Source organism: Gossypium arboreum, chromosome 12 (genome assembly GCF_025698485.1).
Source record: "Gossypium arboreum isolate Shixiya-1 chromosome 12, ASM2569848v2, whole genome shotgun sequence".
NCBI lineage: Eukaryota > Viridiplantae > Streptophyta > Magnoliopsida > Malvales > Malvaceae > Gossypium > Gossypium arboreum.
In genome coordinates, this window is record NC_069081.1 from 110,615,052 (window position 1) to 110,631,976 (window position 16,925).

The window sequence follows — 16,925 nt, forward strand, 5'->3', positions numbered from 1 at the left end:
TAAATCTCAAATTAGTATGTAGTATAATGACTGAAATTAAAATTTGACCATTTTTATATAATTAAAATAATAAAAGAATTAGAATTAAAATTCAAACATTATGTTAATAAGGTAAATAAAAAATCACATAACATGTCAAAGAAGGCTTAGAGAATTTCAATAGTGTTAACAATTCTTAAAAATCATGTCAACATTTTAATTAGAATAATATATTTAGATTAACTAATAACATTATAAATGTTAAGGTAACAACTTATGTAAAAAACTATATATAAAAATTAGATCTTAAATTTTAGTATAATATAATGATTAAATTGAAATTTGATCTTTTATATAATATAAAACAATAAAAGAGTCAAATTTGAAATTTAATAATAATAAAAAGAGAAAGAAAAAATGTACATGTGTCAATTAGAGATGATAATGAGCGAAATAATGAGTTATTGTTGATCGATTTTGATTTGATATATTCTTAATTTAAGTCAATCTTGATATGATTTTCAGTTAAATGTTTCGAATCTAATAAAAAATTAAATTTATACCCGAAAAATTAAATTTAATAATAATAAATGAATGGTGTATATTACAAATTTTTTGTACACTTATATTCAATTAATTAAGCCTTTTCACAAACCCAATACAAGTTGCTAGAGTGGACCAATAACAGGAAGGGGAAAGGCTCAACAAAAAGAGACAACATGCTCGAAGGCCCAAACCCTCAGCTTCCTTCATTTTAATTTAAGCCCTAAATCAGGACTAATAAATGCTCCCCCATTTCCTGCCAGACCCAACAATTAATGTGGTAGTTGGCCCATCACTCATGCTGCCTCTTCACTCTCAACACAAATACACAACCCCGCCTTCCTTAAACCATTTAACAAATCACTCAAATAGCAGCAGAAATTCAGAGAGGGATTGGAGAGATGGGTGATTACCAGTTTCTTATGCTAAAGGACGCCATTACTTGCATTAACCAGAAAGTTAACCTATTTTCCGTCATTCTTGACTTCACTCTGCCCCAGCGAACCAAAGGCACCGGTACCCACCACCTTTTCTTTCCTCCTTTTTGCTCTCTTGTTTCCTACCTTCTGTTCTAATATGATAACTCTTTGTACTCACGTCGTTGCTTCCATACTCGTCCGAGTACCTCACTATTTCTTTATGAAAGTTATATAGATGCGGAACTTGAATTCTTTCTTTTTTCTTTTTCTTGTTTCTAATCTTCTTGATCGTATTTCTGATCGTTCTGAACTTTTTTTGCTTAGCCAGAATTCCTGTTTCGTTTGCAGATTATTTTTGTAAGCTAAAAGTAATTGACGAGTCACATTCCGAGTTCTGGGTTCCTGTGCATGTATTTGCTCAAGAAATCGACGGTCTTCCTCTTGTTGCATCTGTTGGAGATATTATTCAACTTTCACGTGTCACGGTATACTCTGATAATTCCAAAGTGTCATTTCTTGTCCTCCTTAAAATTACTTGTGTTTGGTCAGTTCATGTTTCATCTTTAATTTCTTTTTTGAAAAATTATAAATTCAGTTAAACAAGTGAAAGAAGATTAGGAAGAAGTGAGCGGACAAGTGCTAACACTCACGATAATTCATCTTTATTACCTTGTAATTGAATTTGTATGGGCTTTCACAGCAAGTTAGTTATTTGGAATAGTTCTAATGTGTATTTCTCAACTAATTTCACATATGATATACACAGTGTGGCTTTAAGCATGAATGGATGTATAATACTAAGGATTCTAGGAGTTTGAGCACTGACATTCTTTTCTGAAATCTGTTATGAATTCAATCTGCATTTTGCTGCTTATGATATAAAATGATTTAAAACTTTTTTTTTCTGGGGATTTAGGGGATTGCAATTATAAAGTGATTGAGAATGGAAGACTAGTTGAGAAGAATCTAGCCACTAATGTTTTAACAATTTGTGAAGTCAGCTAGGTTTTAGAATGGGGGAAGTATGCAACCATGGAAGAAGAAACTCTGTTGCTTATATATTGGACTATTAGTTCACGCAAGAAGGAAGGAAAAAGAAAAGATTAGCTAAAAATGAGATAACTGACAGAAAAAGAAAGAGCACCGCATATAACTTAGATCACTTAAAACAATAGTTTCATGGATGACTCATCAATAACTCAAATATCTCTTAAAATCAACTCTACCAAAATGAACGTCTAAAGTATTTAGCAAATGTTAACTGATCGTAATTGGACTAAGATTGTCATTAGATTAGAACTAAGAGTGATTTAAAATTTTGACCTTGGAAATATCCTGTTTACCCGACTAGAATCAAGATAAGGTCTTATTGACAATAATATCAAGGCCTACTTCAGTGAGAGAAAAATTACTAAAACCTAGATATGAGACCCAATATAGCTGTAAATTACTGTCTTATTAACTACCAAAGAAACTTATATTTGGATGGAACAAAAGACTCTCAGTTGTTGAAGAATCAAACTTCGTTTTCGCCCTTGACATCCAAAAGGGTAAAATCTTTTATCTTACCAAACTATTTGTTTACTGCCACAATGATCTTAATTGTTTCTGAGATTAATTTTGATCACGTTTTCTTAGATGTTATTGTTGAATGACAGAGTCACAAAGACATTTAGTCTAACATTCTTAGCCATGTGAGGTTCAAAGTTTAATCTTCTTGGCTGTAGATAAATTCATATAATTACTTTTTGTATATGCTGTTACGTTTGCTTTAAAGGGCATAATTTGCATCAGCAATTAAAAGTAGATACCTTGAGGATTCTCTTATGCATCCTGTGAAGCTTGCTATAAAAGCAACTACATCTCTTATTTATTTTTGAACTGGCTGAGAATAATTAGCTGCTAGAAGTCATATATCTCTCCCTCTCCGTCTTGAGTGCCCCCCGTTTCTTTTAGTGTATCATTTAGCCATTAAATAGCACATGGTGCTTGAAATCAGTATAAAGGGCTAATCTTTGGTGAATATTGACTTAATGTGAAAATGTATTGATGCGTTTCTTATATATGATTCTTTATTAGATTATAAGAATATTATTTTGAGTTGTAGTTCATGCACATACTTATTAACCTCTAACTGAGATTTCATTATGCAAGCATGTAAAGTTATGACAATTCAATTTGTAGACTAGACTCTGTTGGTTGCTTTAATTTGATTGAAAACTAAAATCAAGTTCAATTCATTATATCTACAACATATTAATTTGCGACAGGTATAACAAAATCTACTCTCCTGCATTTTGTTGAAATGGAGTTGTCCTTCTTAGTTTGTTCTCTATAAGAATGATTGTTGATTATGTTGTTGAAGATAAAATCATAAACCTATTCTTGGGTCTTTGACTATTAAACTGAGCTTTTAGCTTGACATATTTTTGTATTGATATTAGAGCCTTCTAAATTTGTGGTATAACATTTTGCCCTAATTTTGATAAATAAAGTGTAATAAAACAAATAAGGCGGTTTATGCATAATCCTTGCTATCCCTTTCACTTGCATGAGTCAATGGGCTTGCATATGAGAGTGCTCCCTTACATGATAGTATAACCTTTTAGGTTAGCTCGTCTTACATCTACTCAAATTAAAAAATTTCGTTCTCCGCACACTTCCCAAATGCACAAGCTCCTTGGGTTCCAATTTGGTCAAACACAGGCCTATCACATACATTTTGATGAAAATTTGTTGCTAGAGGTGGCAAACCTTGCATACTCAACTTGCTTGAATTGAACTTGATTATAAATCAAAACTGAGTGAAATAGTTAACTCTGAAGCGAAATTGATCCAAGATAAGATTATCTGATTTGGAAATAATCCAAAAGTAAAATGACCTGATATCTAAATTAACTTGAACAAAATGATACTTAACCGAACTTGAATTGATTTGATACCTGGAATGATACAAGTTTACTTGAATGGTGTACAAGCCAAATATGTGAAGTAAAATTAAATGTTTCACATTTAATCTCAAAGCATGTAATATATACACAGTTTAAAAAGAAGAAAATAACTATGAAAAAAATGCAAAGAGCTATAGGTAAAAATTTCAGGAAGAAATATATGGCCCAACAGTGCTCAACACTTTAGGAATTAGTTGTAAAAAATTTAAATCCAAGGCAACTAAATACTATTTTGATTGAACTTTGTGAATTAAGTTGTGTGATAATTTTTTCCTGATTAATTGTAATAGCATACGATTTAGTTTATTTGTTAAATTAAAAATGGTGTTATATATAAATGATAATACTTTATGATTTTGTCCCTTAGTTGTTTTTTTGCAATATTGTAGAACTTAATTTATGAGTAACACAAACCCAATATGATCTGACATGATTTGATTCAAAATGACTTGAAATAATATGTGATTGATATGAACTATGACCTTAATATTGAATGACTGAACTTGATGGCAATCGAACTTGCATGATTGCAGTCCATTTATAACCATATAGAGGCATGAAGGATTTTTTAGTCTAATGGCTAGTAGTTAAGAGGCTTTGGTTGCATGTGAGAATGAACTATCCTGAAAGTTCAAGCTTATTGGCTTTGGCCTTGTTGAGTCTTAATGTCTAGCATTTTATGAAGTATTTCTGTTGTATGAACAGTTGTCAATCAGGTAAATATTGTATTGCCTTCTAGACGCATATTTTTCATTTTCCATAAATGGTGTTTTATAAATCTAGTTTGAAAAAGGTAATTACTTCTACAGATGACAGTTCATGAAGGAGATGTATATGCTATATTCAACAACAAGTTTTCTTCATTTGCTTTATATGATGGGAAAGATGGTGATAGTTTCCATCCTTATAAAGTTTCTTTAAGATTTCATGCGAGAGAACATGATGAAAGGAGAATAGCAAGCCTGAGAAAATGGTTAGCAAGTTCAGAGGTCATTGACGGTATGTTTTTTATTGGCTAGTGTGATCAATATTTCTCCTTTAACTGGTGGGTTATATGCATATTAAGTATTAATAATTATTATCTCTTAATTGATATCAATCTATATGTGAGTGCTCTATGCCTATAACAAAAGTATATGGTTGGAGTAATATGCTTTTCTGAAGCTGCTTGTTCCACTGTATTGTCATGCTTTGGTTAGAAAATTTAGAAACTTCATATTGTTAATTTTCCTTTCTAGATCCCATGCTTATTTTCTTTTTCTGGTTGGTGTTCAATTTAAGTTTTTTCCCTATTTAAAATCAACCACAATTTAAGTTTTTTCCCTATTTAAAATCAACCATTTTTACAGGTGATCCACTAGACTGAGGTTGATTTCTTCCCCCCATCCTTGATTCTTGAAGCCCTTCGGGATTGCATCTACAATTTAATAGAGCTTGATTTTAGTTCAATTTGTGCTCTAAGGTTTGAAACATATGGTAGTTGAAGAGACCACTGCACTAGATGCTAGTTAAAATGCATTAGGTATAAACATGCAGAGAGTGCTTAGTGAGTCTCTGTCCTAATATCTTAGGAGTAATAATTTTAAGATCGCAGGGTGGGCCTGAGTGTTAATGGGCTGTAGAAGACTGAGTAATAATTTTTGACGTTTTAACTTTTTTAAGTACTGGGCTGAACGTGGCTGGACATGAGGATTAGATTGACAGTTTAACATAGTGGTAGTTAACACTGCACCAGCTTCTCCTGGAACTTCTATAACCAGTACTGTATATCATGTAAGTCCACCTTTTTGGAATTAACTTGGAAAGGACTGTTCCTGAGTATACCTTTCTAAGTTCTAAGAGTTCTGGCACACAACGCAGACCTATATATTACATCTCAATACTGCAAGATATTGATTTTGTATATGCTAAAACATTGCATTGGCATTTTGGTTCTATGTTTATATAGATTAAAAGTCATGCATGTGCAATGCCTCTTTTTATGTGATTCTGTCCTCTAATTATGATGCCAAATATCTGGTCATTTCCATCACCCCATAAGAAGCTTCACCTTTTCTTTTCATGCTTGTTAGTGCCAAATTTCTCATTGTTGAGGGAGATCGACCGAGTGGTTTGTGTAAATTTAGCTTGCAAGGTATTGATCCGTATCTTTGATTTTCATGTGTTATATTTATGTACTTGGTATGTTCAACTGTGTCCAATGTAATCATATTTTTATGCTGCTTGATTATTTCAAGGTGTGCTGATCCATCTTGATATTTAATGTTTGGCCCTACTAAGGTACTTCATATAAGCAAAACTACTAATGATAAGTGGATGATCTTTCTTTGGGATGGAACGGATGCTCCACCTATCAGTATTTATAACAAGTGAGTTGGTATCTTTTTAATTGCTCCTCTATTTAAAACTTTAACTGTAAAGCAAACGCTAGGATTTGGTGGAAGCATTCCTACTTTTTACATGGTATCATTGACACATGGTTATATATGAATTCTCATCTATCAACAAGCATTTGCTCGCACTTCAATGCCTTCGATTTCATTGCATCAATCAGTTGCAGTTGACTTTTGTGGTCATATTAAATTGTCTTTCCTGCTGAAAGGAAACGTTAGCATAGGTAAAGATGATTAGGAGGCTACTGACAGGTGCAGTGTTCTATATCTTTTGGGAGTGGCATTTTGTTGGCTCGGTTGTTTCTCCTGAAAGGGTGGTTTTTTGTTTATCTTTGTATGGAGCTCATTGGCTTGTTATCTCTATTATATGATTGGAAAGGCTCTGCTTTGCTATTAAGAATCTTAAGTCACATTTATGGTAATGAGTGTTTTTAACTTGAGATTACGCTATATATCTGCTGTGATAAAAGAGGATTGCTGTTCACAAATTTGTTTCTTTTAAGTTGTGTTGAGCTTAAATTACCGCAAAGCAGGCAGTGGTTGCCTGGCTATATTTTTTGCAGATGCATGTAGTTAGAGTTTCGGTTAGTTCTTTAATGACTTACAAGAGTTCTCAGAAGAAAATTTTGAAGCTTAAGTTATGGTGTATTATCATGAAGCCAATTATTCTGATTCAGTGTGATACCCTATCCTGTCCATGCATTAAGAAGATTACGTCTCTTGAGATCTATAAATGGGCGATAGAGTTTAGTCTGGCGACTTTACTAGGTTTATTAAAGGTAGAAAGGGTCAGGCCTAAGGCTGTCTGGCTTGCTGAAAGTGAAGAATATATTCTGGAATGCTTTGGTAGTTAGGACATCACAGATTTAATAGGATAAATTGGTCTGATCATTGGTGCAAGATTTGTTTAGGGTTGTACAGGGAAGTGATTGAGGAAGAAAGTTGTGGGTACTATGCTGCCTAGCTGAACAGTGTTGGGCTTAATTTATTTATGATGCTACATTCTGTGGTTACTGAGAGTAACTTGTTAACATTATTGAAATTTGATATATACATGTAAAGGAAAAAACCAGATCTGGTTGTAAAAACATAATTTCCAGAGGTTTAGAAAATGATGAGAAAAGAAAAAGATTGCAAGAGGGCAAAATGTTAGGCATTCTTGCTTTCATAACATACTTTTAATTTCCTTAGTGCGAAACCTACTATAATATAGAATCATGTAGATATTATGGAAATTTTAAAGACTAATTCCCTGTCGTGTAGAGATTTGGATTTTGGAGTCTTAAATAGGAAACTGCCTTAGCAACATGTAAATAATTTTTTCCGTTTAAAATAGAATAAATAATCTTTTTGAACTCCTATAGCCTGGTTGGTCCAGCTGTAGAAAGTGTTATTTGAGTTTAGTTGTTCAGAAACTGGTGAAAGAGAATCTAAGATGGTGTTAAATACAGAAGCATTATAGAATGTAGAAAGATGTTTTACTGTTTTTTTAAGAAAAATTTTTAAATGGCATCAACAGATGAAATTAAAAAAAAAAAAAAAAAAAAGGGACAGCTTGTGGAAGTTTTTTTTTTAAAAAAGTTCTGAAATACTTGTATGATTACATTCCAAATTGTGAATCAGGAAAAAAAAAAGGATAAAATGCACTAGGTAAGTACTACAATGAGGATAAATAAATTCCATGAAAATTGTGAAATTAATTGTTTACATTATGCAAGGCGTGCTGGACTTTCGGCTGAATATCAATCCTCATCGACTATAAGCTATTATGTAATTTTTTTAGTGTCATTTTACTTTGAGGTATGACTTATTATATTGGTAAATTGAGATGGTCGATGGATTTAGAAACTACTTTCTTCTAGATTTGTTTCTATAACTAAACCGATGCCTTTCTATCATAATTTTACGTAAGTTTTTATTGTTCTCTCAGTTTTTAATTCATCACAAAATAGACTCCTATTAATGAAGCACATTTCTTTCTATTTCTTTCTATTTCTATTCAGCTTAAAGGGTAAAGTAGAAGTCTAAAATATTAATAAACCCCTTTGTTGCTACCTTTGAGAGACACTTTGGAGAAGTTTCAAGCTAGTCTGGAAAGCCCAAATTATCTTAGTGATAGGCTGTGAATGTTAGAAGTTAGATTGCGAAACACCCAACTTCAGTTTTAGAGTAGAAATGCTCTTTCACAAGCTAGGCTAAATGCCCAATGAGGGAGACTGTTAGACTGATTTTGGAGTTTGGTAATTTTAGAACCTTAGCATTGCCACTTACCAGAAATTATATTAAAAGTACAGGTGAAACTTTCCAAAATTTTAAATTTACATAGCAAAAGAAACTGACATTTTCTCCAAGGGTTGCACTACCATGCATTTATGTATTTAACTTCTGTTATAGCTAAGTATCTATAGTATGGATCTAGACCTTCTCGATGAGTTACCATAGTTCTGATTCTAGGCAAAAGATTTTCTAGCAACCGGTATTTTTCAACTTTCAGTCAAGTACTTAAAACTTCAAATAGCCATTTACACTTATACATAATAAGTGAGGTGTTGGATGAGTTAGCTGTTTTCTGTTACTATAATTCTTTTTAACTTGTTACTCCTTTGATGTAAAAATATAAAATAAAATAAAAAGAGGACTACATCAATAGGGAAACATGTGCATTCCTCAACCCCTTTGGGGCACTGTATCTTAAACTTAAGATCTGGTCTATCAACAGTTTTAACTCTGTTACAATCAAAGAGATGACTTCATTTATGATTTATGCCTAATTGAACAGCTTTCAGTTTCACATGTAGAATATTGATGCTTGCTATGTCTAGTTATTTATTTATTTGTAATCTAACAAATTTTTCATTTAATGAGTATGCCCCACAGGCTGGAAGATGAACTGCACAATCCACTTCCTCTACATTTCGAGCCTCTGCCTCCATCGAGAGATGTGCTATGTACATTTCCTACTGTTGGAACTATCCTAAGAGTGATCCTTGATGTAGACTGCGTAACATATATACTTCAGCTGCTAAAAGTTGATCAATGGATGAAATTTTTTCATGTATTCTGCAAAATGCATGAAGGATTATGGTATGGTGTGTTCACATCATCTTCAATGATCCGAGATATGCCAAATGATGATATTCTCATATTTGAGCGCCAGAGGTGAATTATTTTGCATGTAGCACCTTGTTAAACAAATAGATTGTTTATTCCCTTTTGATTGAAATTCTTTTCAGAAGTTTTGAATATCTCACTCTTTTTCTATATGTGTACATGTTAGCAATTGTGATCAACGATCATTGGGTGAACTAGATCGGATGCCATACTGGAGCTGTCCATGGCCATCAAAAATCACAGGTTCCATGTGAATATAATTTGTTTTTATTTCTCATTTATTGGTATATTTGATTCAATCTCCTAGATGCAGTTATTGAAATTTATGAGTGATGATTATGCCCTTGATCAGAGGTTAAACGCATTGATGTACCATTTTCTACATTGATGGATGTTCTCACTTGTAAAAAGGTATTATACCCTTCAGCATTTTTTAAAAAAAAAAAAAATCAAAAATACTATTCATTGATGGACCCTCTCACTCTCCCAGCCACCTCTTTTTGGTCCGATTATGCCCAAAATACACCTCAAAACCTTTGAAACTTTTTTTGAATTTTGAATCATCTGCAATCTCTTTTCTTCCCTCACACGCAAGCAACTACATTATTGGTCTGTCAGGATTAGGTGGGCTCCAGTTGAGTTTGTTTTGAACTCGGTTGAAATTTGAATCTTTTTTGCTTCATTAATTCGTTTGGGCTTTGTAGCCTACATATTTTGGTTGCTTCAGGTTTGGCCGTTTAATAGCTGTAGTAGTTCTAATTGGCATTTTTATTTTTATGGCCAAGATAGTTGTCTTCTCTTTTTTACTGCAATTGATGAGATTACTGATTGGTGAGAATGCCACCTTTTGATAGAGAGGACTAAGCTCGATGGTTTTATCCTTTTGAAGGTGTTATGGTTTCATATGAGAATTAGCTTGAAGGCTATGGAAGCATATTAAAACTAGGGAATAATGTTTGACTGGAGTTGTGCTTATTTGTTGCTTGGGTAACCTTCCAGGAAACAAATAATTTCAGGTGTGTAGTACGATTTGTTGCTGTAATTCCATGGCGAGTTGAGGATTTCCGCGCTCCTTGTGGAGCTTATAGGGTTAGATTTACCCTAGAGGATCCAACTGCCCGAATCCATGCTTATGCTCATGCTGAAAATGGGGTAAGCACATTATATTTAAAAATCTTGTGGTAACCTTTAGACTTTTGTGGTGTAAATCATTTTACATGTGCTCTTGAATTCAATATTGCAAACTAAGATCATGATTGCAAGTTTTTAATGATGGTCTTCATTGAATAGTTAAAATGTGAATCTAGAAGGAAAAGAAAATGAAGAATAGAAAACCAAGTATATGTTTTGAGACTCCGATGCCATTGCCTAAAATTAAAAGAAAATTGTTAATTTTTTAGCTGTTTTGGAGCCATAGCAACTTGAGAAGGACAATCTTGGAAGTTGGTTTTGGAAATCCTTCAAAACATGCCTACTTGTTGTGCTTGTTAAACTTGGAGTGGTGCATCTACTGCTTTTGATTTTGTAAACTATTTAGTTTACCAGTAGTAGCATATTATTATGCATTCCACATGAATATAGTTTAATTCGATGTTGCTGCATTTCTGAAGGAGGAATTTTTCAATTGTTCATCCACTGATGCACTGAAACGGAAGGTAATTAAATTGCTCGGAGTACCTGCAAGTAGAGATGGGGAGGCAATAATGGGTGGTGCTAGAAATCCGCCTTGGGTGCAGTGTTACTTGAAATCTAATCCCATCAAACAGCGCCATTGGATATTTGAAACCAAGCTTCTTGGTTAACCAGTTTGACTGTACTTGCGTGGTATGTAATGTATTTAGGTAGGTTTGGTTAAGCTGGCTATAATTTACGCCAAGTTACTAGGTATCACTGGGGATTACTTTAATATTATACCTCTTTTGTACCTCTGTTATTCTATATCAGGCTTTTGCGCTTTCTAGCTATAATAACCCCTCCATGCAATAAACATTTGAAGTTTTTTTTTTTTTTGATTTTTTGTATGCAAGTGTTCAAAATAAATCCACATCAACACTAAAAAGGATCATTTAATTTACATATATTAGTTTATATGGATAAAACCTTACATGTATGCCACTGATTAGTGGTAGTTTAAATGTTGAAGAACAAAAAATTAGTGTACTACAAACTGAGGTAAATTACACATTAGTACCCTCATGATTTGAGTTGGATTCACATAAACTCATTCATTAGAAGGGGCAACGACTGCCAAAAAGAAGACAAATGGAAACATAAAACATTAGAACACAACAGGCGAGAGAAGACTTCTAGAGAGAAGAAGTTGATATGTGCAATTTTTTTGGCCATTAAATAAGGTTAGTTATATGTAAAGCAACCATTTTTGAATTGATTAAAAGTGTTGCCGTAGTTTTTTATTCTCCCCCTCTTAAGCAAGTAAGAAATAATGCCAACCTCGACATCAATTATAAGAAAAGGCTTGCTATTCTAACTATTATTCTTTATGGATTTTGGTCTTTGGTTTCTTTTAAAAATATCTAAAATTTAAAAAGAAAATATAAGATGTATAATTTATAAATAAATAAATAAAAACTATCCCCAATATTCTATAAAAAATAACAGTTTAAAAATCTTATATAAGATATATAATTTTTTTAAAATGTTTGTATAAATTTAAAAAGTTTTAAAAATATAAAGAATCATTAAATATTTGGATAGTATAATTTTTTGCCTCTAAACTTAGTAATTAGTTTTACTTTGGTACTTGTACTTTCTTTTTGTTCACTTTGGTATCTGAACATGGTAACTGGATCCATTTTAATCCATTAACTTGGATTCTGTCAAGATTTGATGATGTAACATTGTTCTTGAAATATTACTGGATTGGTTGGTTAGACTGATTGGATCAAGAACCAATCGGTATACTGATCCAAACAATGAGGTTAAATTGATTGAATCAAAAACTGCTTGAAATAGGTGAAAATTGAAAATTGGGACAAGAATGAGAATCGATTTTATTTTTCATGAAATTTTAACCATTTATTTAATTATAACAGTTGAATCAAGTAAATCGTTTGATCGGGAATCAGTGATCTGACCAGTTCAACCATTGGTCAAACTATTAAAACATTATAGCTAATACTCTAAGATTGTACCACATTATCATTTAAAAATTTCTATAGGTCGTTTAATTTTCAAGTGATAATGCGGTGTATTCTAAGAGCATCATGCCATCAAACTTTTATATTTTTCAATTTTAAGGACCAAAATGAATTTAATTGTCAAGTTTAGGAGTAAAAATTTATATTATCCCTTACATATTTAATACATATAAATTAGAGTAAGAAATGCATATAAAGAATTTACGTATAAGTAAGTGACGATTTTAGAATCCACAAACGATTTTGTTTTTGGGTACAAACGAAGGATTTAATTGTTGGGTAAGTTTTAAAAGTCCTCTGGAGCTTATTCTTCAAGTTCAACTGAGTTGACCACTATCCCAAAACCAGATGCTCGCAATTTCGGCCGCTAACAGTCACTTCATTGCTCATCTTCCCGCCCCCTCAAATGATCCAAACCCACTAGCAAAATCCATTTCAAACAAACAAAATCATCTCCAAATCCTCAAGAAATGCACCCATTTAATCCAATTCAAGCAAGCTCATGCGCAATTCATCAAAACTCCACTTCACCAGTCCAATACCTACCTTTCCAAACTCATCCAAGCCTTAGTTGACTCCGGCGATCTCACTTACGCCCGCCAGGTATTCGATCAAGTAACCCAGCCCTCCACATTTGCTTTCAACACTATGATAAGATGCTACGGAACAAATAACTTGGGCCATGATGGAATTGACCTTTATATCAGAATGAGACACCAGGGGGTTGACGCGGATAATTTTACTTACCCCTTTCTTTTAAAGGCTTGCAGTGGTCTAAAACAGGGCAAAGGAGTCCACGCTCTGGTTGTCAAGGACAAAAGATTTAGTTGCGAGATTCATTCTTTAACTTCTTTGACGACGTTTTATTGTTGTTTTGGTGATGTCGGATCTGCTCGGTTGTTGTTTGATAGTATGCCCGAGAGAAATGTGGTTACTTGGACTGGTATCATAAAAGGATATGTGAAGCAAAAGAGATATAAAGAAGGGATTGAATTATTTAATCAAATGAAGAATTATGGGGTCGAAATAAATGAATTGACTTTGGTTTGTATACTCTCGGCATGTGCTAATTTGGGGGCTTTGGAAATAGGTCAATGGGTGCATGAATATACTGATAGAAAGAGAATATTTTTGAATCCAAAGCTTGGTGCTGCCCTTATTGATATGTATGGTAAATGTGGTCACATTGACAAAGCTTATCGAGTTTTCAAGACTCTGCCTTGTAAAGGTGTTTATGTTTGGAATGCCTTGATTGGGGGACTGGCAATGCATGGTTATGGGATTGAAGCCATTAAAAGATTTAGGGAAATGCAAGGGAACGGAATAAAGCCGGATCGGATCACGTTCATTGCGGTTTTATCTGCTTGCAGTCATTCAGGATTCGTGGAGAAAGGAAAGGAGATTTTTCATTCAATGAGAAAGGATTTCGGAATTGAGCCTGGCATCAAGCATTATGGATGCTTTGTGGACATTTTATGCAGGGCAGGACTCTTGAATGAGGCATATGAGGTTATAATGAACATGCCAATGGAACCTAATGCGGTTTTGTGGGGAACTTTGTTGAATGCCTGTGCTGCAGCTGCCAATGTTGAGCTAGCCGAGGTGGCAATGGAACGACTGATGGTTTTGGAACCTTGTAATGATGGAAACTATGTTCTTATGTCGAATATTTATGCCGTGAAGCAACGCTGGAATGATGTAGCTAGGATTAGAAAGATTATGAAAGATGGGCAGATATTGAGGAATCCCGGCCATAGTTTAATTGAAGTGGATAATGTTGTCCATGAATTCATGGTTGGTGATGGCAGGCATCCCTGCTCGGAACAGATATATGGCATGTTGGAAAAAGTAGTAATAACCATAAAAGAAGGTTATTTTTAAGGTCTTGTCTTCGAGGCCTGATTAGAGTTGGGCCACCCATCCAGGGGCCCAGGTCCAAAGTCCCGTCCAAAAATAAGAAAGTTTATGTAAAAATATTGATTTAAAAATAAGTTTCGATAAAAAATAAAATCAGTTTTCTAAATGAGTTGAATCTTAAATAGACTTTTTTGCTTGGGCATAATCCAATGAGGCATAAACTGCTATTTTCCTATTATTTTGTTGAATATTATACAACCTTATTTATTATTTTTTATCTGGACCAAATTTGGGTAAAATTTCAAAACCTATTTTTTGAGCCAAACTAAACTCTAACCTAAAAATGAACCTAAGATTTTGAATCAATCCATCCTAAACTCTACTCATGTAAATTCATGAGTATACTTATTTTAACACTCGAATTTGAATTGAGCTTAATTATTAATGTTTGAACTACCTTGAGTTTAAATGCACTCAAATGAAGCATTATTTAGTAACCGGAAATGGAAAAGTTAAATCAACCGCATAATTGATAGTTTTTCATTATAAGCCCACAAATTTTCATCAAAACAGTAGCTAGAAAGTTATTTCGAAAGTTCAAACAGAAATCTATAAATATTCCTCTGTAAAAAAGAAAAGAAACTAAAGTTTGAAAGTTGATTGCAGCTTTTACTTAAAAAAGAGGACCATTTAATCTAAACAAAATCGAAAACAAAACTGAAAGTACAACCGGAAGGATAACAATGGTGATCTTTTAAGTCATCCTCTGTGCAGCTTCCTTTGCAAGAAGCTTCTCCTTTGCCTTGGTTCGGGCCTGTGACTTGGATCCCATGATACCACCTCCCCACTTCTTCCTGTACTCGTCGTACTTATCATTGAAGTTCGCCTGCAATATGAGTGCCAGAGTTAATTATACGAATTATAGCAAGAACAGATATTATTTATACTCTGGGGTTTGATTTACCTTGATTGCCTCGAGGATTTTACTGAAGTCCAACTTATCCTCGTTCTTGACTGTGGTCAAGCACAGGACCGAAGCAGTTTTCTTGTGGACAATCTGCAGTAGTATAAAAAGAAATATGAGCTACCTCGATTCTATAATTGGTAGAAAAGAAAAACAAATCTGAAAGAAAAGTACCGATCCCAAACGTGATTTCCCTTTGACGATGCAATAAGGCACTTCCACTTTTCTGCACAAAGCAGGAAGCCACACCACCAACTCTATCGGATCCACATCATGAGCAATAACCACCAATTGAGCCTTGTTCTGTTCGAGAAATAGTAAACATAGCCAATATTTTTAGGAACTTAACATATAAACAGAATGCAAGGTACCACAGGAACTAAACTGAAGGTTATGAGTATGACCGAACTTAAGGGATACCTGCTCAATAAGGTAGGTAACATGGTTTAGTCCATATTTCACAACAATTGGTTTCTTAGACTCGGGGGCTTTTCCTTCAGCCTCAGCTTGGGCCTTTTTCAGGAGACGTTCCTTCTTGGCTGCCTTGTCCTCTGGCCTGTATTTGAGAAGCAACTTAAACAAACTTGTTGCTACAATGACAAAAAAAGAACCGCGGTTTAATCCCAACCATTAGAAAGCCGGAAGGGAATAAAAGAGGGGCAGAAACAGGTGAAAGTCTTAGTGTACCAAGGTTCTTATCAAGAGTCTTGGTGAACTGGTTCAATGCAGGTGGGACCTTCAATCTCTGCTTAAGGATCCTCTTTTTCCTTTGAATGCGGACAACCTTTGGCCACTTCACAAACCGATGCAAATCCTTCTTTGGAGGTAAAGCCCCTCCAATACCAAACTGCTTTGGACGCTTCTCGAACAATGGATTGACAACCTTCTCCTAATTTCCAAAATCAAAAAAATAATAAACAGATAGTAAGACCACAATCAAGTTATTTGAGGGGCGCTCAGGTGATGACAGTAACAAAATTACTTGTTTCTTCTTGGCTGGGACGGCCACCTTTCCACCTCGCTTGGGGCCCTGCATTTACCAATGAACCAAATAAGAACACAAAGATCAACTCTTTTAAACAAGTACATCAATTCATAAATAGGTTCATAGCATTAAACTTATATTACCACCCACTAAAAAGAATTCTTCAAAGAATAGATAAATTTCTCTAGCTCATTAGGGTACTTGATAAATTTCTCAAAACTTATTGAGCAACTCAAACATTAGTTCTTTAGCTAACAGAGACTTATGCTAACCTTTTACAACATTATAATAAGAGTTCCTCGTATGTTAATCCTCTAACTAGATTTCATTCAATATTCAATCCAAAAAACACAACACCAATAAAAAGCTCAGCGAACTGCATCAAAAAGAAGAAAAAAAAAAAGAATATTTAACGAGAACAATTGAAATGAAATTGGAGATTTGAAAATGGGGTTTTCAGATTTACCATTTTTTGCACCACTTTAGTCTTCTTCCAAGCTTTTACGAACGGCGGAGGAAAACCCTACGAAGAACGACAAAGTATACGCGAAACGACTGAGGTTTA

General features: G+C 33.8%; 3 protein-coding genes across 3 annotated transcripts; 2 read left to right on the forward strand and 1 right to left on the reverse strand.

Moving 5' to 3' along the window:
- The first annotated feature begins 795 nt into the window (after positions 1-795).
- On the forward strand, positions 796-11,366 carry LOC108479274 (protection of telomeres protein 1b-like). The gene is made up of 10 exons (XM_017781772.2): positions 796-1,038; positions 1,290-1,426; positions 4,702-4,891; positions 5,965-6,026; positions 6,173-6,261; positions 9,163-9,444; positions 9,563-9,639; positions 9,749-9,807; positions 10,396-10,548; positions 11,007-11,366. Exons 1-10 carry the CDS (start codon positions 924-926, stop codon positions 11,196-11,198), a joined length of 1,356 nt encoding a protein of 451 aa, XP_017637261.1. The 5' UTR covers positions 796-923; the 3' UTR covers positions 11,199-11,366.
- Positions 11,367-12,750: 1,384 nt separating this feature from the next.
- LOC108478099 (pentatricopeptide repeat-containing protein At5g66520-like) lies at positions 12,751-14,577 on the forward strand. Its single transcript, XM_017780525.2, has one exon. The coding sequence runs from the start codon at positions 12,903-12,905 to the stop codon at positions 14,433-14,435; it is 1,533 nt and encodes a 510-aa protein (XP_017636014.1). The 5' UTR covers positions 12,751-12,902; the 3' UTR covers positions 14,436-14,577.
- Positions 14,578-14,923: 346 nt separating this feature from the next.
- On the reverse strand, positions 14,924-16,903 carry LOC108476914 (60S ribosomal protein L7a-2). The gene is made up of 7 exons (XM_017779287.2): positions 16,827-16,903; positions 16,358-16,405; positions 16,063-16,264; positions 15,796-15,965; positions 15,550-15,678; positions 15,376-15,468; positions 14,924-15,297 (listed from the first exon to the last, which is right to left on the reverse strand). The coding sequence occupies exons 1-7, from the start codon at positions 16,827-16,829 to the stop codon at positions 15,166-15,168; spliced, it is 777 nt and encodes a 258-aa protein (XP_017634776.1). The 5' UTR covers positions 16,830-16,903; the 3' UTR covers positions 14,924-15,165.
- Between the last annotated feature and the right edge of the window lie 22 nt (positions 16,904-16,925).